The following is a 24,718-nucleotide window of genomic DNA, read 5'->3' as shown; positions in this document are numbered from 1 at the left end:
ATTTGTCCAATAGAAATCTCTTTTGTAGCAAAATGTTTTCAGTTTGGAGTAAACTGTTTCCTTTGCAAAACATTTTGCAACATTGTCAGACTAATTAATACACCCCAGGCTCACCCCACATCAGTTACGCTTTCAGAGGGCATTTAGATTTAACAGCTCAGAGAGAAGATTACAACCAATCACACCTTGATCAGTGACACCCTGGGGTGACAATACCAAGTCAGGAAATGCTTCATCTCATCATAGCGTCCCACCAAAGCCTAATGGGAACATTATCCGGAGGATAAATGGGCCAGGGTGACTTCAGGAAACTAAGGATCTAGTCTGTGGGCTACATACCATTGGTTGCAAAGTTACATTTGGGAACTCGTTCCAAGTCCCAAATATCCCTCTGCAATTTAAAAAAAATAGAAAACAAGTCTGTTCTAGTCAGAATATCATCAGGATGAGATTAAACCAGCCATTACACACATTTAGGTATTTGTAGGAAGTCACAAACCGCACATTTAGATATAACAGCTCAGAGAAAATATTAAAATCAATCACACTTTGGTCAGTGACACTGTTGAGTGTCAATACCGAGTCAGGAAATTCTTCATTTCATCATCAAAGCTGCAGCATAGGTTCAGAAGACCATGCTATATGCCTGTTGATTTTCTCATTAGGATAAAAACCAGGAACTTAATTGCAGACATTACGCCAAAATAAACTGTTTCTAGACACATTTTACAAGAAAACATTAACCACTCCATTGTTGAAGATCTACTGGCAGCTTTGTCAAAAGTAAAAACATAAAAACACCCAGTTAGTCTCATCCTCTTTGCTACTTCAAAGACTTAATAATCAGAGGCCTTGTAATAAACGACAAGAAATAGAGCCTTGTCCTTCCTGTAGTAAGAGAAAGAATACAAGTTGTGAAATATTATTTTAAGTAAACTAACCTGATTAGCTAGGTAATCTCCATGTGTGCTGGGGTGTTCTATTGGCTATCACTTGAGACAATTAATTACTTGTCAAATTCGTGCAATGATTAAACAGCTGTAAATGTTGTTTAATTTAACAAACCAGGGCCAGGATTGGACAATCACAATAATTTTAAGGAGAATGTAGCCCATCACACAGATTATCCATTATATTGACCAGATACTCAAGTGACCTCTCTATGAAAAGACATGTCTTCAAAAATGGAAGGCAGTCGGGAGGAGGCAAGATCAGGTGGGGCCATTCTAGCCAATGAGAGAGCAGATACGCGTGTGAACAACAGGCACAACTCCAATTTTTTCTCAATGTTGCCGGGATGTCATGTGCCCTATATCAGTACACTCGTAACAACTTAAGCATTACGAAATGTCTATTCGAGCATATAAGCAACTCATTTTTTTGTTAACCAAATTCGACACTCATTGACCCCCATACAAAAACTCACGTGGTGAGCGTAAAAAACACTACCTGTTGCAGAAGACAGATTTTGGGCCTAGTTATCCCTCTCGCTTCGCTTCTTCCTCCCTGCCCATCATCAGAAGAGCAATTTGGATGTTTTATATATCATCTGGCCCTCTTGAGACATGCAAGTGTAACCCTAACTAAATGAGCAGTCCAGTGTATCACAGGCAGGGTGGTCTCGGGATGTCGTGACCAGTTCTTTAATCTTACTTTAGCATGCAGGCATTATGCTCACGAAATCTGCAAATGCTGTTGAGTCAGACAGCTACCGCTCCAGCTCACTAAAATGCCTTAATTCTTTGCTAGGTAAGAAAAAGTTATGAAATACCACACACTATAAATTATGTTGGACGTTCACATAACCAATATGCCACAGACATTTAGGTCATATGAGAATTGTACACAAAGGGAATTTGACTTTTGTCTGTGCAGCTAGCTTGCATGGTGTAGCTAGCTATACAGGGCAGGTAGCATTCACGTGCATCCTGAGGGATGCTGCTCCGTGATGGGCAGCGGTAATAATATTACAGTTAATAAATGAAGTTGTTGTAAAGTCAAGTACAGTTTGATTTTGACGTTTATAGACAAGTGTTAAAAGGTTCAAGCACAATGTACCTCTGTAACCTGAAATATTTATGGAGTAGGATTTGGCGCCGGAGGGGATGGCTGCCGTAATGTCCGTAGGAGAAATGGCGCCGGAGGGGATGGCTGGCATTTTATGGACTCTTAACCAACCGTGCTATTTTGTGTTTTTTCGCATTGTTTAACTTATTTTTACCCTGCTGCTACTCTGTTTATTATCTATGCATAGTCACTTTAATAACTCTACCTACATGTACATATTACCCCAATTACCTTGACTAACCCGTGCCCCCGCACATTGACTCGGTACCGGTACCCCCTGTATACAGTAGGGGAAAAAAGTATTTAGTCAGCCACCAATTGTGCAAGTTCTCCCACTTAAAAAGATGAGAGGCCTGTAATTTTCATCATAGGTACACGTCAACTATGACAGACAAATTGAGGAAAAAAAATCCAGAAAATCACATTGTAGGATTTTTAATGAATTTATTTGCAAATTATGGTGGAAAATAAGTATTTGGTCACCTACAAACAAGCAAGATTTCTGGCTCTCACAGACCTGTAACTTCTTCTTTAAGAGGTTCCTCTGTCCTCCACTCGTTACCTGTATTAATGGCACCTGTTTGAACTTGTTATCAGTATAAAAGACACCTGTCCACAACCTCAAACAGTCACACTCCAAACTCCACTATGGCCAAGACCAAAGAGCTGTCAAAGGACACCAGAAACAAAATTGTAGACCTGCACCAGGCTGGGAAGACTGAATCTGCAATAGGTAAGCAGCTTGGTTTGAAGAAATCAACTGTGGGAGCATTTATTAGGAAATGGAAGACATACAAGACCACTGATAATCTCCCTCGATCTGGGGCTCCACGCAAGATCTCACCCCGTGGGGTCAAAATGATCACAAGAACGGTGAGCAAAAATCCCAGAACCACACGGGGGGACCTAGTGAATGACCTGCAGAGAGCTGGGACCAAAGTAACAAAGCCTACCATCAGTAACACACTACGCCGCCAGGGACTCAAATCCTGCAGTGCCAGACGTGTCCCCCTGCTTAAGCCAGTACATGTCCAGGCCCGTCTGAAGTTTGCTAGAGTGCATTTGATTTCTTCAAACCAAGCTGCTTACCTATTGCAGATTCAGTCTTCCCAGCCTGGTGCAGGTCTACAATTTTGTTTCTGGTGTCCTTTGACAGCTCTTTGGTCTTGGCCATAGTGGAGTTTGGAGTGTGACTGTTTGAGGTTGTGGACAGGTGTCTTTTATACTGATAACAAGTTCAAACAGGTGCCATTAATACAGGTAACGAGTGGAGGACAGAGGAGCCTCTTAAAGAAGAAGTTACAGGTCTGTGAGAGCCAGAAATCTTGCTTGTTTGTAGGTGACTAAATACTTATTTTGCAAATAAATTCATAAAAAATCCTACAATGTGATTTTCTGGAAAAAATAATCTCAATTTATCTGTCATAGTTGACGTGTACCTATGATGACAATTACAGGCCTCTCTCATCTTTTTAAGTGGGAGAACTTGCACAATTGGTGGCTGACTAAATACTTTTTTCCCCCCACTGTATAGCCTCGCTATTGTTATTTCTACTGCTGCTCTTTAATTATTTGTAACTTTTATTTCGTATTATTTTACATTGTATTTTTTTGTGTTTTTTGGGGGGTATTCTTTCTTAACTGCATTGTTGGTTAAGGACTTTAAGTAAGCATTTCACTGTAAGGTCTACACCTGTTGTATTCGGCGCATGTGACAAATACATTTTGATTTGGCACCTGTGTTGGAGCTTCTGTTGTGGGATTCAACTGGCCTACTCATCTATAGCTACATGGACATCAAGGACCTCAGACTGCAATAATTCATCAGTGCTGAACTGTTTCATGCAAGTAAAATCCTCCAAAGGTATTAGGTTAGACAAATTTAGTGGTTGTGCACAACTTGTTGATTCATTATCTGTATTCTCAAATTGAGGTATTTAACACCATATAGTGGTTGAAATAATTTACTCCTGAAAGAAAATATAAAAGGATAATTCATACCTTTAGTGTGAGTGTCATGTGTGTTTACTATAGTAATACATCTTAAGACAGAGGTTATTAGGAGTACACAGCCCATTTAAAAGGATACAAGGATAGTAATTTCCATTGATGCAGATTACAGAGAATTGATACTAGCAAGAGCAGTATGCTGGGATCTTTTTTTGTCTCATCTTTTTTTTCTCATCTTATTCAAATTGTTACCATGCACCTGCAAAAAAGATAGCTCAGATGTGCAAGTGCCTTTTGAAATTTGAGAGATGCCACCTATACAATAAGTCTGATTCTTATTAAGATATCCAAACTGTCTGGAACCTTTAAAGTAGCTCTGGAAGTAACAAAGTGGAACATTTTGTTGGCAGCTCATCAGAAATATTCTTATGTAAGGGAAGATGGTCAAATTAGATGGGGCATGGCCTGTCTTAACTTGAAGGATCTGAGAATTGGCTTATCTGTATAACTTGTAAACTAGTGCAGTGTTTACACAGGCAGCCCAATTCATATCTATTGCCAATTATTTGCATATCTGACACCTATCTGATCTTTTCCCCAATGTGTAAACAGCAAAAAAACACATGACTCTGCTCTCTTGACTACCAATTTATACCACCTTCACTGTGTTTACACAGGCAGCCTATTCAGATCTTTTGCCAATAAATTGGACAAACGATCAGAATTGGGCTGCTTGTGTAAACACAGCCCTCCATATGTGGATTTGAATCCTGATACAAACCCGATCCTCCCGTGTTCTACTTCAGGGACTACATTAGTGTGAATGCGCAAATCTGACATGGGGCACATGTAAAACAGTGGACAAAATAAAATCTGATTTCGGTTCCTAGGGTGGCTGTGTAAACACAGCCTAGGTCGTCACAAGATATAATCAGCTCATAATACGTTTGCCCACTGACAAAGAAATGATCAGTCTATATTTTTAATGGTAGGTTTATTTGAACAGTGAGAGACAGAATAACAACAACAAAATCCAGAAAAACGCATGTCAAAAATGTCATAAATTGATTTGCATTTTAATGAGAGAAATAAGTATTTGACCTCCTCTCAATCAGAAAGATTTCTGGCTCCCAGGTGTCTTTTATATAGGTAACGAGCTGAGATTAGGAGCACACTCTTAAAGGGAGTGCTCCTAATCTCAGTATGTTACCTGTATAAAAGACACCTGTCCACAGAAGCAATCAATCAATCAGATTCCAAACTCTCCACCATGGCCAAGACCAAAGAGCTCTCCAAGGATGTCAGGGACAAGATTGTAGACCTACACAAGGCTGGAATGGGCTACAAGATCATCGCCAAGCAGCTTGGTGAGAAGGTGACAACAGTTGGTGCGATTATTCGCAAATGGAAGAAACACAAAAGCACTGTCAATCTCCCTCGGCCTGGGGCTCCATGCAAGATCTCACCTCGTGGAGTTACAATGATCATGAGAACGGTGAGGAATCAGCCCAGAACTACACAGGAGGATCTTGTCAATGATCTCAAGGCAGCTGGGACCATAGTCACCAAGAAAACTATTGGTAACACACTACGCCGTGAAGGACTGAAATCCTGCAGCGCCCGCAAGGTCCCCCTGCTCAAGAAAGCACATATACAGGCCCGTCTGAAGTTTGCCAATGAACATCTGAATGATTCAGAGGAGAACTGGGTTAAAGTGTTGTGGTCAGATGAGACCAAAATCGAGCTCTTTGCCATCAACTCAACTCGCCGTGTTTGGAGGAGGAGGAGGAATGCTGCCTATGACCCCAAGAACACCATTCCCACCGTCAAACATGGAGGTGGAAACATTATGTTTGGGGTTGTTTTTCTGCTAAGGGGACAGGACAACTTCACCGCATCAAAGGGACGATGGACGGGGCCATGTACCGTCAAATCTTGGGTGAGAACCTCCTTCCCTCAGCCAAGGCATTGAAAATGGGTCGTGGATAGGTGTTCCAGCATGACAATGACCCAAAACACACGGCCAAGGCAACAAAGGAGTGGCTCAAGAAGAAGCACATTAAGGTCCTGGAGTGGCCTAGCCAGTCTCCAGACCTTAATCCCATAGAAAATCTGTGGAGGGAGCTGAAGGTTCGAGTTGCCAAACGTCAGCCTCGAAACCTTAATGACTTGGAGAAGATCTGCAAAGAGGAGTGGGACAAAATCCCTCCTGAGATGTGTGCAAACCTGGTGGCCAACTACAAGAAACATCTGACCTCTGTTTCCCAAACAAGGGTTTTGCCACCAAGTCCTAAGTCATGTTTTGCAGAGGGGTCAAATACTTATTTCCCTCATTAAAATGCAAATCAATTCATAACATTTTTGACATGCGTTTTTCTGGATTTTGTTGTTGTTATTCTGTCTCTCACTGTTCAAATAAACCTACCATTAAAATTATAGACTGATCATCAGCAAACGTACAAAATCAGCAGGGGATCAAATACTTTTTTCCCCTCACTGTATGCAGAGAGTAGGGCAAGGAAATATCAACAAACTAAGATGTCTTTATTTAACATGTTAATTGACAAGATTGCAGACACCTGACATACAAGACTCATTTTATAGTATTGACCCAGAGACATTCAACACAAACTTCAGGGCTACAAGTGCACTTTTGTCTTTTCCCACCACAGTGAAAAAATGAGATTCTTGGTCAGAAAACATTGAAATATTATCTTAATTTCTAACAATTATTTCCTTCAAGCAGAGACATAATCTTATTTATTAAAGAGAATTGGAACGGTTGACTATTTACATTCTTCATACATAGCTTACCACTCAAACCCACCAATAAAAGCTTGAAGACTTCAAATATTCAATAAGCGTTTTGAGCAATGCTCACCGTGCCTGGTTCATTGCATATGCAATATATTTAATAACCCTAATTTTAATCCTAGTCGACACTGTTCCATAAAAAGTCATGGTAAAAATAACAATAAGCACCCTCTCTGCTGCAAGAATCCTATTGTAAATATGTTCATAGAAGTATAAAAATGTCACTGTTTGGAATAGAACAGAAGCAAACCAGGCAATTCCATATGTTTTGTGCTTGCCAATGTCATAGTAAAGAAAATATAATGGATATAAAAGTGGATATGCATTTAATGTAGCAATTCTATTATTTGTCCATTTTTATGCTGTCTCATTATATAAGCCAATGTGAGTTCACTAAACTATACTTTGCTGAGCAAATGAATTGTAACTACAATATTAATTTGCTGTGTGGGCAGGTAGTATTTTATTTTAACATTCATTAACAGTAACTTAAAATAAATATAAGCAGTCTTTCACACCATAGAGTAGCCGAAGAACTGACTTACAGTTTATAGGCCTGGGTGGGATTTCTTTAAGATATGGATTATAATGCAGATTAAATTAACATATTCCCCAAAGCATGTCTGCACACACAGCATGTGTGCTCCTATTGCTGTCACCTACGGCGATACACTCCCCTCCGTATGTATTTGGACAGTGAAGCTAACATTTAAAATTTGTCTCTATACTCCAGAATTTTGGATTTGAGATCAAATGTTTCATGTGAGGCAACAGAACAGAATGCCACCTTTTATTTAAGGGTATATTCATGCATATCTGTTTTACTGTTTAGAAATAAATGAAAGCATCTAGTCCCCGCATTTGACAAAGTCCTACGTATTTGGACAAAATTCACTTAGTGTTTTAAAGTAGTCTAAAGTTTAGTATTTGGTCCTATAATCCTAGCACACAATGACTACATCAAGTTTGTGATCCTACAAACTCGTATTTTGTGTGTGTTTTGGGTTGTTTTGAATGATGACTGGAGTAAATGTATTTCTAAAGTGAGTAGATAGAAGTGTTCAAAAACATCTCACTGTATCTCAATCCTGATAAAGCCATGATTAAGAAGAATCATGAATAATGACAAGTAAGATGCCATTCAGAGGCTACAACAAAACATGCACGGTCATCATTATTCAGGATTCATTCATGATTATCAGTATCATGGTAGCATCCACGTTAATGTAGAAGTGTTCAGAAACACCTATTCTTATTTACAATAAAAGGTGAATCCAAAATGAAAATACATTATTCACCATTCAGTTCCTATTGGGCAAAACATAAATCGAAAACACAACCAAAACAAACCGCAAATGCATCCAACAAGTTTGTAGTCTCACAAGCTTGATGTTATCATTGAGTGCTAGGATTATGGGACCAAATACTAAACAAATCCCCCCCCACAAATAAAAAGTTGCTTCACTTTCCAAATAGACTGAACAAAAATATAAAACGCAACATGTAAAGTGATGGTCCCATGTTTCATTAGCTCAGTCCTTCTCAAATAGTGGGGCGCGCCCCCCTGGGGGGGGCTCGGAGCGATGCCGGGGGGGCGCGTGTGACCCTGGGGAACATGCTTTTTTTTGCCGCAGGGAGTAGTTTTTTTTTGCACCGAACAAAAGCACAGAGTAGGAGATATGAAGTGCAGATAACAAACCCTTAAGAGACGCCATGGAAACATATCTAACAGGGATGAAAAGAAAGGCGGAGAGAGACGGAGATAATGAGACAAACGTAAGTCTCCCGAAAGCTAAGACGAGGAAATATGACGAAGCGTATGTAGCGCTTGGCTTCACTGTGACTACGGTGGGAGAAGAGGAAAGACCGGTATGTTTACTGTGTCTAAAAATGTTGGCAGCGGACAGCATGAAGGCAAATAAATTAAGGCGTCACTTAAATACATTACACCCCAATCACGCTGATAAGCCGCTTGAGTTTTTTCAGCGAAAACATGCCGAATATTGCCAACAATCGTCCCGCTTTGTGAATGCTACTTCAGGAAACCAGCGAGCACTGTTAGCATCATATAAGGTGGCGTAACAAATTGCTCAGTGCAAAAAAAAACACTCCAAAGCAGAGGAGCTGATAATGCCTGCAGCATTAGACATGGTTTCTGTCATGCTGGATGACGCAAGTGCTGCAAAAATAAAAACTATCCCTCTGTCCAATGACACTGTCGCCAGACGTATAAATGACATTGCTAACGATCTTAAAGAACAGCTGGTAGATAAACTCAAAGACAAACGTGCCTTTTGCCATTAATCCTGACTTCCTCATTTTGCTAAAAAAAAAAACAGCACAAATGGTTTTATTCATTTTTGTTTTATAGGTCAGTGTTTCATATATTGGGCTCCTGAGTTCATGTTGCTGATCAATTTGAATTTATTATTATTTATTGATTATATTTTATTTTTCAGTATCAAATGGTCAAAAAAAAATTACAGTTTAAATAAGGCAAATTTCAGGCAAATTGATGCACTTTAAGTCTTTTCTGTTACAGACTAAAAAACAATGTTAATAAAGTTATTCTTTGTTGTAAGTTGATCTATATTTCTTTATTTTATTTTTATTTTCTTTAATGTTAATAAGGATACAATGTTATGCAGAGGTGTACTTAGAACAATTTCATAGACAAATGATACTATTTCCAGTTGCGGCGGAGAGTTGGGGGTGCGAAATGTTTACTTATTCCTAGGGGGGGCGCAACAGAAAATAATTGAGAAGCACTGCATTAGCTAAAATAAGAGATCCCAGAAATGTTCTATATGCACAAAAAGCATATTTCTCTCACAAATGTGTTTACATCCCTGTTAGTGAGCATTTATCTTTTGCCAAGTTAATCCATCCACCTGACAGGTGTGGCATATGAATAAGCTTATTAAACAGCATGGTCATTACACAGGTGCACATTGTGCTGGGGACAATAAAAGGCCACTAAAATGTGCAGTTTTGTCACACAATGCCACAGATGTTTCAAGTTTTGAGGGAGCGTGCAATTGGCATGATGACTGCAGGAATATCCACCAGAGCTGTTGCCAGAGAATGTAATGTTAATTTCCCTACCATAAGCCGCCCTCCAACGTCGTTTTAGAGAATTTGGCATTACGTTCAACCAGCCTCACAACCGCAGACCACGTGTCACCACGCCAGCCTAGGACCTCCACATCCGGCTTCTTCACCTGCGAGATTGTCTGAGACCAGCCATCCGGACAGCTGCACAACCAAAGAATTTCTGCACAAACTGTCAGAAACCGGCTCAGGGAAGCTCAACTGCGTGCTCGTCGTCCTCACCAGGGTCTTGACCTGACTGCAGTTCTGCGTCGTAACCGACTTCAGTGAGCAAATGCTCACCTTCGATTGCCACTGGCACGCTGGAGAAGTGTGCTCGTCACAGATGAATCCTGGTTTCAACTGTACCGGGCAGATGGCAGACCGCGTGTATGGCTTTGTGTGGCTGAGCGGTTTGCTGATGTCAACATTGTGAACAGAGTGCCCCATGGTGGCAGTGGGGTTATGGTATGGGCAGGCATAAGCTATGGACAACGAACACAATTGCATTTTAGCGATGTCAATTTGAATGCACAGAGATACCGTGACGAGATCCTGAGGCCCATTGTCGTCCAATTCATTCGCCGCCATCACCTCATGTTTTAGCATGATAATGCATGGCCCCACGTCACAAGGACCTGTGCACAATTCCTGGAAGCTGAAAATGTCCCAGTTCTTCCATGGCCTGCATACTCACCAGACATGTCACCCATTGAGCATGTTCGGGATACTCTGGATTGACGTATAAGACAGCGTGTTCCAGTTCCCGCCAATATCTAGCAACTTCACAGAGCCATTGAAGAGGAGTGGGACAACATTACGGGCTCCTGAGTGGCGCAGCGGTCTAAGGCACTACATCTCAGTGCTTGAGGCGTCACTACAGACCCCCTGGTTCAATTCCAGGCTGTATCACAACCTGCCGTGATTGGGAGTCCCATAGGGCGGCGCACAATTGGCCCAGCGTCGTCCGGGTTTGGCCGGTGTAGGCCGTCATTGTAAATAAGAATTTGTTCTTAACTGACTTGCCTAGTTAAATAAAGGTAAAAAAAAAATATATATATATTTATTTATTTTTTATTACACAGGCCACAATCAACAGCCTGATCAACTATGCGAAGGAGATGTCGTGCTGCATGAGGCAAACGGTGGTCACACCAGATACTGACTGGTTTTCTGATCCACGCCCCTACTTTCTTTTAAAAGGTATCTGTGACCAACAGATGCATCTCCGTATTCCCAGTCATATGAAATCCATAGATTAGGGCCTAATGAATTTATTTCAATTGACTGATTTCCTTATAATTGTAACTCAGTAAAATCTTTGAAATTGTTGCATGTTGTGTTTATATTTCTGTTCAGTTATTTTTGTTCAGTGTACATACGGAGGGGAGTGTACATTACACACTGTTTGGTGCAGCATGAACAACTTCAAAAGTAAATGGACTTCTGTTTCCACCAGCTTCTGCATCTACTTACAACTCCGGTCTCAGTGTTGATTATAGCCTAGCATGACCACAATAACAGCCTTGTGAGAACAAGTTAAGCACATGAGGGGAGGGTTGACACCACTTCCTTTATGAAATGTGGAGAGATGGCACAAATGAACAACTAACAAAATAGCACTTAAGATATTCTCTCACAGAGACAAGATATTATTTTCCAAATCAAACAAACATACTATAAACTTTGACCTCCATAATTTAGTAGTGTTGAGAATTCCTTAAACTTCCCACACATTAAGTGGAGTTTTGGGGCCCCTTTCCAAAAAGTTTAAGGAAGGCACTAACAATGAACAGGCTAGAGGCTGAATAGGGACGGGTGCTTGATAAATAAGGGATAAGGAAATCCTTAATCCTCCCACTTATTCAGTGGAATTTTGGTGCTTCTCAACAATGTGAGAAGGCATTGAGAGTGGACAGGAAGAGCACAGAGAGAAAAGCTTAAGAGATCACACTGCCTGTAGGCCTCTCTCGCACCCGTCCAGCTGCACCTTAATATTGTGCAGTTCCTCGATCTCCTTGTGGTGGCGCTCTGTCTTGTGGCTCACCAGCGAGCGGTAGAAGTGGATGGTGAATACCACAAAGATCACCCCCACCGGCACCATGATGATGGTGGAGGCCAGGGCTGCCTGCCAGCCACTATGCCCATGGAGAGGGGTGGGCTTGGGCGGCACGGCGGGGCCGCTACAGTTCAGCTTGGATAGTGCCAGCTCGGCGGCAGCCACCGCCACCTGGTTGGCGGAACTAGAGTCCACAGGCAGGAACTTGATCCAGCAGAGCAGCACCACCTCGGCCAGGAAAAGCAGGATGCCCAGGGCAGTGGAGAAGCCCCAGGCCAGCTCGATGTAGTGGTGCATGCGCTCGTGGGGTGACTCGCTGACTGAGTTGAGGTTGTGGATATTGCTGACTGCCTCCACGTTGGGTAGGATGCATGTGCTGATGAGCAGGGCGAACAGGTGCACAGCCACCAGCACCGTAGTGCACACGCTAAAGGCCATAAGGAGCATGCGCGGGTAGTTGTACTGCATCTCCAGCTGGACCTCCACCATGGCCACCTAGCACGACACATAACACCATCACTATCACAGTCCACCACCACAGTCCACAGTGAGAGGGCTTGCTACCTGCTTTTCAGACTGGTTAACATGCTATTAATAGCAGCCTGGGAGTGAGTGAGGTTTTTCCTCAAGAGGTTTATCAGAGAAATGTTTGTCTCCAGTGATACGGGATACAGCGTACAGACTGCCAGGGAAATTGAGCTTAAAAACAACTTTGAAGGGATTAGCCCTGCTATTATCCCTGAAAAACTGTTGGGTGACTCACCATAGCGAAGCCAGAGAGCAGGGCAGAAGTGCGGCTGGAGGCTTTCAGTTTGGCCCGGCTCAAGTAGAGCTTCCTCCAAGACAGGGCCTGCACAGAGTGGTGGTTGGAGGTGACCAGCTCCAGGTAGCTGCGGCGCACCCAGTCCCTGTAGTCCATCCCTCCACCCTCCGTCATCTGCTCAGAGCCCCCTGGGGCTGGGGAGCCCATGGGCACGTTCAGCTCACTGCTCATGGCAACTAGCGTACAAGAACGGATTAAAATGTTAATAAAGGAAATAAAACAAAAAGAGAATGATTTTAGATTTTTCCCAGATTTCATGTTTATCATCAGTGGGCCAATTTGACAGTGTGGTCCAACATGAGACACTACAGCTGAATTCTGGAGATATATCTGAACCTAGGCTACTCACTTGGCTGGGCTTTGCTTGTTTTATGAGTGGCTTTCATCACCTATCTACAGTTGAGAGCAAAAAAATAGAAATAAAACATTGGCTTCACAAAATATTTAGCAGTGAGTGCTTGAAAATATTGGTTGTGCCATAATACCTGCTGCAGCAAAAAGTGCCAGGGTTACATCCTTGTTAGCTAAGAGTTTAATGCCAGTGTTAGACATACATACTAGAATAGTGGTTCCCAACCAGGGGTACTAGGACCCCTGGGGGTACTTGGCCTATCCACAAGGGGGTACTTAAGAAGACCCATGAGACCATAGGGTTACTGGTAAAATGCACAGGCAGTACTCCGGGAAGAGCAAAATTCAGTAGATCAAATCAAATTTGATTTGTCACATGCGCCGAATACAACAGGTGTAGACCTTACAGTGAAATGCTTACTTACAAGCCCTTAACCAACAATGCAGTTTTAAGAAACAACACACAAAAAAATAAAATAGAATATAAAATAAAATAATACGAAATAAAATTAACAAATAATTAAAGAGCAGCAGTAAAATAACAATAGCGAGGCTATATACAGGGGGTCCTGGTACCGAGTCAATGTGCGGGGGCACCGGTTAGTCGAGGTAATATGTACATGTAGGTAGAGTTATTAAAGTGACTATGCATAGATAATAAAGAGAGTAGCAGCAGCGTAAAAGAGAGGGGGGGGAGGCAATGCAAATAGTCTGGGTAGCTATTAGATGAGATGTTCAGGAGTCTTATGGCTTGGGGGTATAAGCTGTTTAGAAGCCTCTTGGACCTAGACTTGGCGCTCCGGTACCGCTTGCCGTGCGGTAGCAGAGAGAACAGTCTATGACTAGGGTGGCTGGAGTCTTTGACCATTTTTAGGGCCTTCCTCTGACACCGCCTGGTATAGAGGTCCTGGATGGCAGGAAGCTTGGCCCCAGTGATGTACGCACTACCCTCTGTAGTGCCTTGTGGTCGGAGGCCGAGCAGTTGCTATACCAGGCAGTGATGCAACCAGTCAGGATGCTCTCGATGGTGCAGCTATAGAACCTTTTGAGGATCTGAGGTCCCATGCCAAATCTTTTCAGTCTCGTTAGGGGGAATAGGTTTTGTCGTGCCCTCTTCACGACTGTCTTGGTGTGCTTGGACCATGTTAGTTTGTTGGTGATGTGGACACCAAGGAACTTGAAGTTCTCAACCTGCAGTCAGGTCAAGACCGTGGTGAGGATGACGAGCACGCAGATGAGCTTCCCTGAAACCGTTTCTGACAGTTTGTGCTGAAATTCTTTGGTTGTGCAAACCCACTGTTTCATCAGCTGTCTAGGTGGCTGGTCTCAGACGATCCAGCAGGTGAAGCAGCCCGATTTATGGAGATCCTGGGCTGGCGTGGTTACACGTGGTTGTGAGGCCGGTTGGACGTATTACCAAATTCTCTCAAACGTGGCAGTTTATGGAAGAAAAATTAACATTTAATTCTCTAGTAGACATTCCTGCAGTCAGCATGCCAATTGCACACTAACTCAAAACTTGAGACATGTGGCATTGTTTTACATGTTGCGTTTACATTTGAGTGTAGATATTGCTACATCCTTGTCAGGAAAGTTCAACCTGATACGACCTTGATGCCTACGTAGGTAAATTATTTACAACTTGGTCAAATTATGAATAGCTAATTAATTTTGTGCATGATACTCAAGGAGTCTGCATTATGATCTTGCCAAATTGACGTCACGGGCTAGCGTTCTGCTCAAGTTACAATGTAACTGAGAATAGTATGTGCGATAATTACAGTTGTTCGTTACCGTTCCACAGTCAAGCAAGTATATTTGCAAACCTAAAAAGAAAAAACGTATGAATGTATCGCAATCGACAGCGTTTTGTGCAACGTAGGAGCTACATTTTAAAAAATCCAGCCGGTTTGGTAAATATCTCGCGTAAACGTTAGTTAACTAGTCGAGATAGCTACCTGGTTAGTTAACAAGTATCAACCAAGCGTGGAACGTCAACTAGCTAGCAAACAAGCCACCTGAAAAAGAAAACAAGTGCAACCTAGTGTCATCATAAAATGTTTATTTCCTTGGTCATTCAATCGTCCAGCAATCCGGTGTCGCTACCGCTACTCAGAAAATAAAGACGATGCGACTTCCGGGCACTCTGGCTTGCATCGCGTTGGCTAAATTATGGACAATCTCAGTAGACAGCTACACGATTGACATATTTACCTTTTTGCCAAGACGTCCTTTGACCTATTAATGCATCCACAAACCTTGACGAACTTCGGTGAATATTAAAGGGTGATGAAAACCCTTGCAGTGCGGTAACTTGCTTAGACAGACTTCACCGCTATCGTTCCCTCACCGCCCGGAGCCTTCTGGTCACGTGACATCTGCATCCCAAGAGGAGAACATGGCTACAATTAACAAAGTGGAGCCATATAAACAATTTACAGAAGGCGTTAGGAATTAACTAGATCACCTCAATAACCCAAAATGTGATCCTCACATACAATGAATGAGACTACAGGATACATGTATGAATTACAATAATTGTAAATTGCCCTGGATTAAAGTTTGATAAATGAGGTGGTCTTCGTTATGTGGACTGGCGCTGGTTCTCTAGTATTGCTCACCTCATTCAGTTTGGACGCAGTCACAAATTTGATTGAATTCAAAATGGTTCTCTCAAAAGGAGGCGGCGGCTGGCTATGCAGGTGCACCTGTCAGTCACTCTTTCAATCCAGTCATATCGTTCTCTCTCTCTCTCTCTCTCTCACACACACACACAGACACAAACAAACGTCCAATTCCACCCATGAAGAGATTTTAATAATGCCCAAGAAAACTATTAACAATGACAATGTTCAAATATACAGACATAAAAAAATCAGACAAAGTAATCTATACCTGTGCATACTGCTAGTAACCCCACTCCATAATTTGGCCAAGTATTAAAGAAGGAAATTAAACATTAATATGGTGTGGAAGCCTTCATTTCATGACCATAAAACAGTGTTGATCAAAATAAAATTACCACAAAACCTGTATGACAAGTATGTTTCAAGAAAAGTCCCCCCCCCCAAAAAAAAATTAAAATAAAGATGACAGTTCACTTCAGTAAGTCATACTTCCAAAAATAAAGTCATGTAAAATGAGCATTAAATTATACATAACTTTTTACTGCTAATACAAGTCATAACTCAATCTATTATGCTGATTTTTATTTGTCAGGCTTCATCTCTTTGCAAGCAGGGGGCAGATTTGGACAGGGCACATCATTCATGAGGTGACTGAAGTCTAGCCAATAGGAATTCTCATGTTAGAAAGAGCCTAATATTCTCTACCCAGTCCCATCCCAAAACGTATAAATCACAGGGAACGTCTGTTAATCACCAGAGGTATATTTAGCGAGGTGAAACGTTGCGAATGTTCCTCACTGATGTGTATACTTTTAAGGATTTAAATGCCAATTCCCAGCATTCTTATGCCAGCAGGTGAAGTTATATATCTGGATAATTCATGCACATTAAATGTCCACCATACTCAAAGTAAGGTATCAAAAGTTTGATAAAACATATTGACCCTTCTGGGAATGTGTTCAGTAACAAATGCCTTCAAAAGAAAATTAGCAACTTCTGAAATATTGACTTATTTAACACTTTCTCTGCAGATAAATAAGCAAAACATGAATATAAACATTACTTCTTCCAGTGTATTGAAAGCAAAAAAACAAAAAAAAACAACTTTAGTACAGGTATTTTATGACACAGCAAGTGATGAGCGACCCCCCCCCCCCAAAAAAAAAGTATTTATAATCATTCTATATTAGATTGACTAACGTGATACGAGTGTGAAATTGCATTGCAGATAAAGATCATATTGAACAGTGTTAACGGTTAAGTTAACACGTCGTCGTAGGGACCAGCATCACACCCCCCAAAAAAGTATTTATAATCATTCTATATTAGATTGACTAACGTGATACGAGTGTGAAATTGCATTGCAGATAAAGATCATATTGAACAGTGTTAATGGTTAAGTTAACACGTCGTCGTAGGGACCAGCATCACACACACAGTAAGGCAACTGAACATCTACTCGTGACCTTGCCTGAGCGCTTGACAAAATGGCGCTGAACCAAGAGTTTACTGAACAGTTCTTTCTGCTTTTTTTCTTCAAATCAATTCACAAGTGTTGTTCGACTGGTGTTTTGGCAGTTTCCTCCATGGTGTCCTCCACAAGCGATTCAAGAGAAGGTCTTTGAGGGCAGCTTCATCCAAACTCCGATAGTAGCCACTGGAGTGTGTAAATAGAGACCTCTCTTCCCTGCTTCTTTAGTCTCTTTAGATTTGCAGAGGCTATATGCAACACCAGTAACTTACAGGCAGATCAAATTAACTTCTTTAAGGCTGAAGTTTTTTTCCATTTCCTTTCTACCACAGTAACAACATCAACATTAACCACCATGCATGCTCTGTTTATGACTTGTATGCTCAAGAGTTTTAAAAAACTCACAATGCTGAAAAGATGGGCGACACAGGGAAATGCAAAACAAAAAAAGGTGAGAGCGCCAAGCCGCCAACTCGGCCACCATCTTAGCCCATTTAATGTCTTGAGGCGAAAAAAGGAAACTTGTAGAGGTGAGTTGTGAGGAGCCAACTGGCAACTTATATCACTGTAGACTAGTCCAGGCTAATGTTGAAATGGCTGAGGCCCTCTGTACTCACTGTATCGCCACCCCCTCCCCATGGTCTCCAGGGCTAAGCAGCAAGTGATCTTAGACGCGGAAGCTCTCTCCCTTGCCGTCTATGTGGCGCAGGCGCAGGTAGACATCGGTGCCGATGCCCTGCATGGACTGGATGGATAGGGAGCCACCCAGGTACTCGGCGTACGCCCGGGAGGTGGGCAGCCCGAAGCCAAACCTGACGGGTACACAGATTTTCTTATATGTTAATATTCTGGAGTTTTGTAAACTGGCGCCATTAACATGAATTGCAACATGCAAGGACCTCCTTCTAGAGAAAGCAAAAGGTGTATAAATCGTTTGGGGATGCTAAACGCTTATGTAAACATTACCCTCATACAGTCGCAAGATAAATAATTGCTCTAAGGACGTATTTCGTAGGTGTCAACTCCATGACTACTTACCAGCAAAGAACAGTTCAAATAAAACTGTTTTTACTTCCATATCCATTCCCCTCCAAGTCTCAATAATTCATAAGATGAAGTAAACCCATGTGAATCAAATTAAATTGTATTTGTCACTTGCTTCGCAAACATCAGAGGAATGGAATCAGTGGAATAGAAGTGTGTGCCATTGACCATTTTACTTTACATTGGCATTCCATGGCACACAGGCAGTCAATTCAACCCTGCATTATGAGAGTAAGAACCGATGCAGTAAACAGTGGGTATTCCAGTCTTACTCACCCGTGCATGGGGCCGGACTGAGGGCCGCTGTTGGTCATGGTGTTGAAGAGGTTGTTCATGCGAGGGTCTTGGTTGCTCTCTTCAGCTGTGCTGTAATGGTAGTCTGTCACCTTGTCCAGGATCCTGTGGGGGATTCCGCCGCCACGGTCTGAGATCCTGACAAAGATGGAGGATAGCCCAGGGTTACACAACAAGCTAACATGAACTGTGAACATGAACACTATCCCTGACACAGTAGTATGATGCTGAACATTTGTTCAAAGTAGGACAACTCAAACCAAAGAAAGAGAGGGCAGACATTTCTGGCATGTTCTGGTGATTGCAATTCTTTTCATCCCTGTGCATTCTTGGTGGTGAATGGCAAACTGACTAATCACTTAAACCTAACGCTAGCACACATCTAGACGACTTAGTCAAAAGCCAGTATCATCCTTTGGTCTTGTATTCCCCTATATGCCCACCTTATGTAAATACATTTGGGAATGACTAGAGTACAAAAGCACTTAATACACTGACCTGTTCTGCAATCTGTGGTGGTCAAACATTTTAGGCTCAGTTTCAAGTTATATTAGTCGTAGGTACGGGGATATGCATGGTATACATTGTCCAACAAAATGCTTACTTGCAGGTTCCATTGACAATGCAACAATTAGAACAAAGTAAATGGCAGTGGAATAGAAAACATTTTAGCAGTAAAATACAGGAAGGCACAATTTATAGTCCAATATTTACATGTGTATTGTGGAAGGGGGGGAATAGGGGGCAAGTGTATAAATTGAGCAGTATATTACGATTCTGGTAGCATGAATGTGTGTGTAATATATATATACACATACACACACACACACAGTATCTCACAAAAGTGAGTACACCCCTCACATTGTTGTAAATATTTGAGTATATCTTTTCATGTGACAACACTGAAGAAATGACACTTTGCTACAATGTAAAGTAGTGAGTGTACAGCTTGTATAACAGTGTAAATTTGCTGTCCCCTCAAAATAACACAACACACAGCCATTAAATGTCTAAACCGCTGGCAACAAAAGTGAGTACACCCCTAAGTGAAAATGTCCAAATTGGGCCCAAAGTGTCAATATTTTGTGTGGCCACCATCATTTTCCAGCACTGCCTTAACCCTCTTGGGCATGGAGTTCACCAGAGCTTCACAGGTTGCCACTGGAGTCCTCTTCCACTCCTCCATGACGACATCACAGAGCTGGTGGACGTTAGAGACCTTGCACTCCTCCACCTTCCGTTTGAGGATGCCCCACAGATGTCCGTTAGACACGGACATGAATGATCTGCTTGGCGTGTTAACACAATGGTGGTTTGTTGTAACCGAGTATTGGTGCTAAACCGTGTTATTGGAGGCTGGCATGCTAGTTGGCATCATAGGATTCGGTGCCCTGGACGGTTTTCACGGAAGTTAGCTAGCTGAATAAACTAAGTTAGAGTCTATTCCTAGAAAACATTGAACCGCTGTAATTTACAACAATTATAATTTCTAAAGTGGAAGTTGGGAGAGTTATATTTGAGTGTTTCAGTGAAACGTAAGTGAGGGAGGCCCCGCTCTCTCGCTTTCCCAGATGTTTAGTTCACTTCAGTCCGATCTCCTTTGCATTATTGTAGCCTTTTTCTGTAGCCTGTCAACTATGTGTCTGTCTATCCCTGTTCTCTCCTCTCTGCACAGGCCATACAAACGCTTCACACCACGTGGCTGTTGCCACTCTAATCTGGTGGTCCCTGCGCGCACGACCCACGTGGAGTTCCAGGTCTCTGGCAGCCTCTGGATCTGCCGTTCTGCGGCCAACAAGGCAGAGTTCATCTCAGCCTATGCTACCCTCCAGTCCCTCGACTTCTTGGCGCTGACGGAAACATGGATTACCACAGAAAACACTGCTACTCCTATTGCTCTTTCCTGGTCTAACCATGTGTTCTCGCATACCCCGAGAGCATCTGGTCAGCGCGGCGGTGGCACAGGAATCCTCATCTCTACCAAGTGGACATTCTCTCTTTTTCCCCTGACCCATCTGTCTATCTCCTCATTTGAATTCCATGCTGTCATAGTCACTAGCCCATTCAAGCTTAACATCCTTGTCATTTATCGCCCTCCAGGTTCCCTTGGAGAGTTCATCAATGAGCTTGACGCCTTGATAAGTTCCTTTCCTGAGGATGGCTCACCCCTCACAGTTCTGGGTGACTTTAACCTCCCTATGTCTGCCTTTGACTCATTTCTCTTTGCCTCCTTCTTTCCACTCCTTTCCTCTTTTGACCTAACCCTCTCACCGTCCCCCCCTACTCACAAGGCAGGCAATACGCTTGACCTCATCTTTACTAGATGCTGTTCTTCTACTAATCTCACTGCAACTCCCCTCCAAGTCTCCGACCACTACTTTGTATCCTTTTCTCTCTCGCTCTCCTCCAACACTACTCACTCTGCCCCTACTCAGATGGTAAAGTGCCGTCGCAACCTTCGCTCTCTCTCTCCCGCTACTCTCTCCTCTTCCATCCCATCATCTCTTCCCTCTGCTAAATCCTTCTCCCTCCGATCTCCTGATTCTGCCTCCTCAACCCTCCTCTCCTCCCTTTCTGCATCTTTTGACTCTCTATGTACACTACCCTCCCGGCCGGCTCGGTCCTCCCCTCCTGCTCCGTGGCTTGACGACTCATTGCGAGCTCACAGAAGAGGGCTCCGGGCAGCCGAGCGGAAATGGAGGAAAACTACACTCCCTGCGGAACTGTCATCTTTTCACTCCCTCCTCTCTACATTCTCTTCCTCTGTTTCCGCTGCTAAAGCCACTTTCTACCACTACATTTCAAGCCTCTGCCTCTAACCATAGGAAGCTCTTTGCCACCTACGCCTCCCTGCTGAATCCTCCTCCTCCCTCTCTGTGGATGACTTCGCCAACCATTTTGAAAAGAAGGTTGACGACATCCGATCCTCATTTATTAAGTCAAATGACACCGCTGGTCCTGCTCACACTGCCCTACCCTATGCTTTGACTTCTTTCTCCCCTCTCTCTCCAGATGAAATCTTGCGACTTATGACGGCTGGACGCCCAACAACCTGCCCGCTTGACCCTATCCCCTCCTCTCTTCTCCAGATCATTTCCGGAGACCTTCTCCCCTACCTCACCTCGCTCATCAACTCATCCTTGACCGCTGGCCATGTCCCTTCAGTCTTCAAGAGAGCGAGAGTTGCACCCCTCCTCAAAAAACCTACACTCGATCCCTCCGATGTCAACTACAGACCAGTATCCCTTCTTTCTTTTCTCTCCAAAACTCTTGAGAGTGCCGTCTCTAGCCAACTCTCCTGCTATCTCTCTCAGAATTACCTTCTTGATCCAAACCAGTCAGGTTTCAAGACTGGTCATTCAACTGAGACTGATCTTCTCTGTGTCACGGAAGCTCTCGCACAGCTAAAGCGAACTCTCTCTCCTCTGCTCTTATCCTTCTAGACCTATCCGCTGCCTTTGATACTGTGAACCATCAGATCCTCCTCTCCACCCTCTCCGAGTTGGGCATCTCCGGCGCTGCTCACTCTTGGATTGCATCCTACCGGACAGGTTGCTCCTACTAGGTGTCGTGGCGAGCATCTGTCTCCGCACCACGTGCTCTCACCACTGGTGTCCCCCAGGGCTCAGTTCTAGGCCCTCTCCTATTCTCTCTATACACCAAGTCACTTGGCTCTGTCATATCCTCACATGGTCTCTCCTATCATTGCTACGCAGACGACACACAATTAATTTTCTCCTTTCCCCCTTCTGAAAACCAGGTGGCGAATCGCATCTCTGCATGTCTGGCAGACATATCAGTGTGGATGTCGGATCACCACCTCAAGCTGAACCTTGGCAAGACGGAGCTGCTCTTCCTCCCGGGGAAGGACTGCCCGCTCCATGATCTCGCCATCACGGTTGACAACTCCATTGTGTCCTCCTCCCAGAGTGCAAAGAACCTTGGCGTGACCCTGGACAACACCCTGTCGTTCTCCGCTAACATCAAAGCGGTGACCCGATCCTGCAGGTTCATGCTCTACAACATTTGCAGAGTACGACCCTACCTTACACAGAAAGCGGCACAGTTCCTAATCCAGGCACTTGTCATCTCCCGTCTGGATAACTGCAACTCGCTGTTGGCTGGGCTTCCTGCCTGTGCCATTAAACCCCTACAACTTATCCAGAACGCAGCAGCCCGTCTGGTGTTAGACCTTCCCAAGTTCTCTCATGTCACCCTGCTCCTCCGCACACTCCACTGGCTTCCAGTTGAGGCTCGCATCTACTACAAGACCATGGTGCTTGCCTACGGAGCTGTGAGCGGAACGGCACCTCCTTACCTTCAGGCTCTGATCAGACCCTACACCCAAACGAGGGCACTACGTTCATCCACCTCTAGCCTGCTAGCTCCCCTACCTCTACGGAAGCACAGTTCCCGCTCAGCCCAGTCAAAGCTATTTGCTGCTCTGGCACCCCAATGGTGGAACAAGCTCCCCAACGACGCTAGGACATCGGAGTCACTGACCACCTTCCGGAGACACTTGAAACCCTACCTCTTTAAGGAATACCTGGAATAGTATAAAGTAATCCTTCTACCCCCCCCCCCACATAATTTTTTAAAATATATATATAAAAAGTGGTTGTCCCACTGGCTATCATAAGTTGAATGCACCAATTTTTTAGTCGCTCTGGATAAGAGCGTCTGCTAAATGATGTAATTGTAAATGTTTAGGTCTGGAGACATGCTTGGCCAGTCCATCACCTTTACCCTCACCTTTTTTAGCAAGGCAGTGGTCGTCTTGGAGGTGTGTTTGGGGTCGTTATCATGTTGGAATACTGCCCTGCGGCCCAGTCTCCGAAGGGAGGAGATCATGCTCTGCTTCAGTATGTCACAGTACACGTTGGCATTCATGGTTCCCTCAATGAACTGTAGTTCCCCAGTGCCGGCAGCACTCATGCAGCCCCAGACCATGACACTCCCACCACCATGCTTGACTGTAGGCAAGACACACTTGTCTTTGTACTTGTACGCTTGACACCATCTGAACCAAATAAGTTTCTTGGTCTCATCAGACCACAGGACATGGTTCCAGTAATCCATGTCCTTAGTCTGCTTGTCTTCAGCAAACTGTTTGCGGCCTTTCTTGTGCATCATCTTTAGACGAGGCCTGTTCAGAGTGGAACCTGTCCTGTTAAACCACTGTATGGTCTTGGCCACCGTGCTGCAGCTCAGTTTCGGGGTCTTGGCAATGTTCTTATATCCCAGGCCATCTTTATGTAGAGCAACAATTATTTTTTTCAGATCCTCAGAGAGTTCTTTGCCATGAGGTGCCATGTTGAACTTCCAGTGACCAGTATGAGGGAGTGTGAGAGCGATGACACCAAATTTAACACACCTGCTCCCCATTCACACCTGAGACCTTGTAACACTAACGAGTCACATGACACCGGGGAGGGAAAATGGCTAATTTGACATTTTCACTTAGGGGTGTACTCACTTTTGTTGCCAGCGGTTTAGACAGTAATGGCTGTGTGTTGAGTTATTTTGAGGGGACAGCAAATGTACACTGTTATACAAGCTGTACACTCACTACTTTACATTGTAGCAAAGTGTAATTTCTTCAGTGTTGTCACATGAAAAGATATACTCAAATATTTACAAAAATGTGAGGGGTGTACTCACTTTTGTGAGATACTGTGTATATATATATATATATATATATATATATATATATATATATATATATATATATATATATATATATATATATATATATATATATATATATATACACACACACACACACACAGTTGAAGTTGGAAGTTTACATACATCTTAAACTCAGTTTTTCACAATTCCTGACATTTAATCTAGTAAAGATTCCCAGTCTTAGGTCAGTTCGGATCACCAGTGTATTTTAAGAATGTGAAATGATTTATTTCAGCTTTTATTTCTTTCATCACATTCCCAGTGGGTCAGAAGTTTACATACACTCAATTAGTATTTGGTAGCATTGACTTTAAATTGTTTAACTTGGGTCAAACGTTTCGGGTAGCCTACCACAAGCTTCCCACAATAAGTTGGGTGAATTTTGGCCCATTCCTCCTGACAGAGCTGGTGTAACTGAGTCAGGTTTGTAGGCCTCCTTG

At 43.1% G+C, this 24,718-nt stretch overlaps 2 protein-coding genes across 3 annotated transcripts in view; both read right to left on the bottom strand.

Moving 5' to 3' along the window:
• Nucleotides 1–11,475: 11,475 nt before the first annotated feature.
• On the bottom strand, nucleotides 11,476–15,527 carry LOC311142060 (protein orai-2-like). 2 transcript variants are annotated; one of them, XM_084177614.1, is made up of 4 exons: nucleotides 15,369–15,516; nucleotides 13,153–13,196; nucleotides 12,744–12,979; nucleotides 11,476–12,475 (listed from the first exon to the last, which is right to left on the bottom strand). In XM_084177614.1, exons 2-4 carry the CDS (start codon nucleotides 13,187–13,189, stop codon nucleotides 11,870–11,872), a joined length of 879 nt encoding a protein of 292 aa, XP_084033740.1. In that variant the 5' UTR covers nucleotides 13,190–13,196; nucleotides 15,369–15,516; the 3' UTR covers nucleotides 11,476–11,869. The 2 variants fall into 2 exon arrangements, with proteins under 2 accessions (XP_084033740.1, XP_084033741.1); XM_084177615.1 differs by lacking the exon at nucleotides 13,153–13,196 and having other exon boundaries at nucleotides 15,369–15,527.
• A 705-nt stretch (nucleotides 15,528–16,232) lies between these two features.
• The window catches only part of LOC311142059 (branched-chain alpha-ketoacid dehydrogenase kinase-like), a 33,991-nt gene continuing 25,505 nt past the window's right edge, over nucleotides 16,233–24,718 (bottom strand). Inside the window, exons 10-11 of the mRNA XM_084177613.1 lie at nucleotides 18,573–18,728; nucleotides 16,233–18,064 (exon numbers count right to left, since the gene is read on the bottom strand). Of these exons, the coding sequence (XP_084033739.1) occupies nucleotides 17,920–18,064; nucleotides 18,573–18,728 (301 nt within the window). The 3' untranslated portion in view covers nucleotides 16,233–17,919. The remainder of the gene's footprint in view (nucleotides 18,065–18,572; nucleotides 18,729–24,718) is intronic.

The sequence above is a fragment of the Coregonus lavaretus genome, assembly GCF_964263955.1.
Source record: "Coregonus lavaretus genome assembly, chromosome: 15".
Lineage (NCBI taxonomy): Eukaryota > Metazoa > Chordata > Actinopteri > Salmoniformes > Salmonidae > Coregonus > Coregonus lavaretus.
The sequence above is the reverse complement of the archived record's forward strand: the minus strand, read 5'-3'. Positions and strand labels throughout refer to the sequence as shown.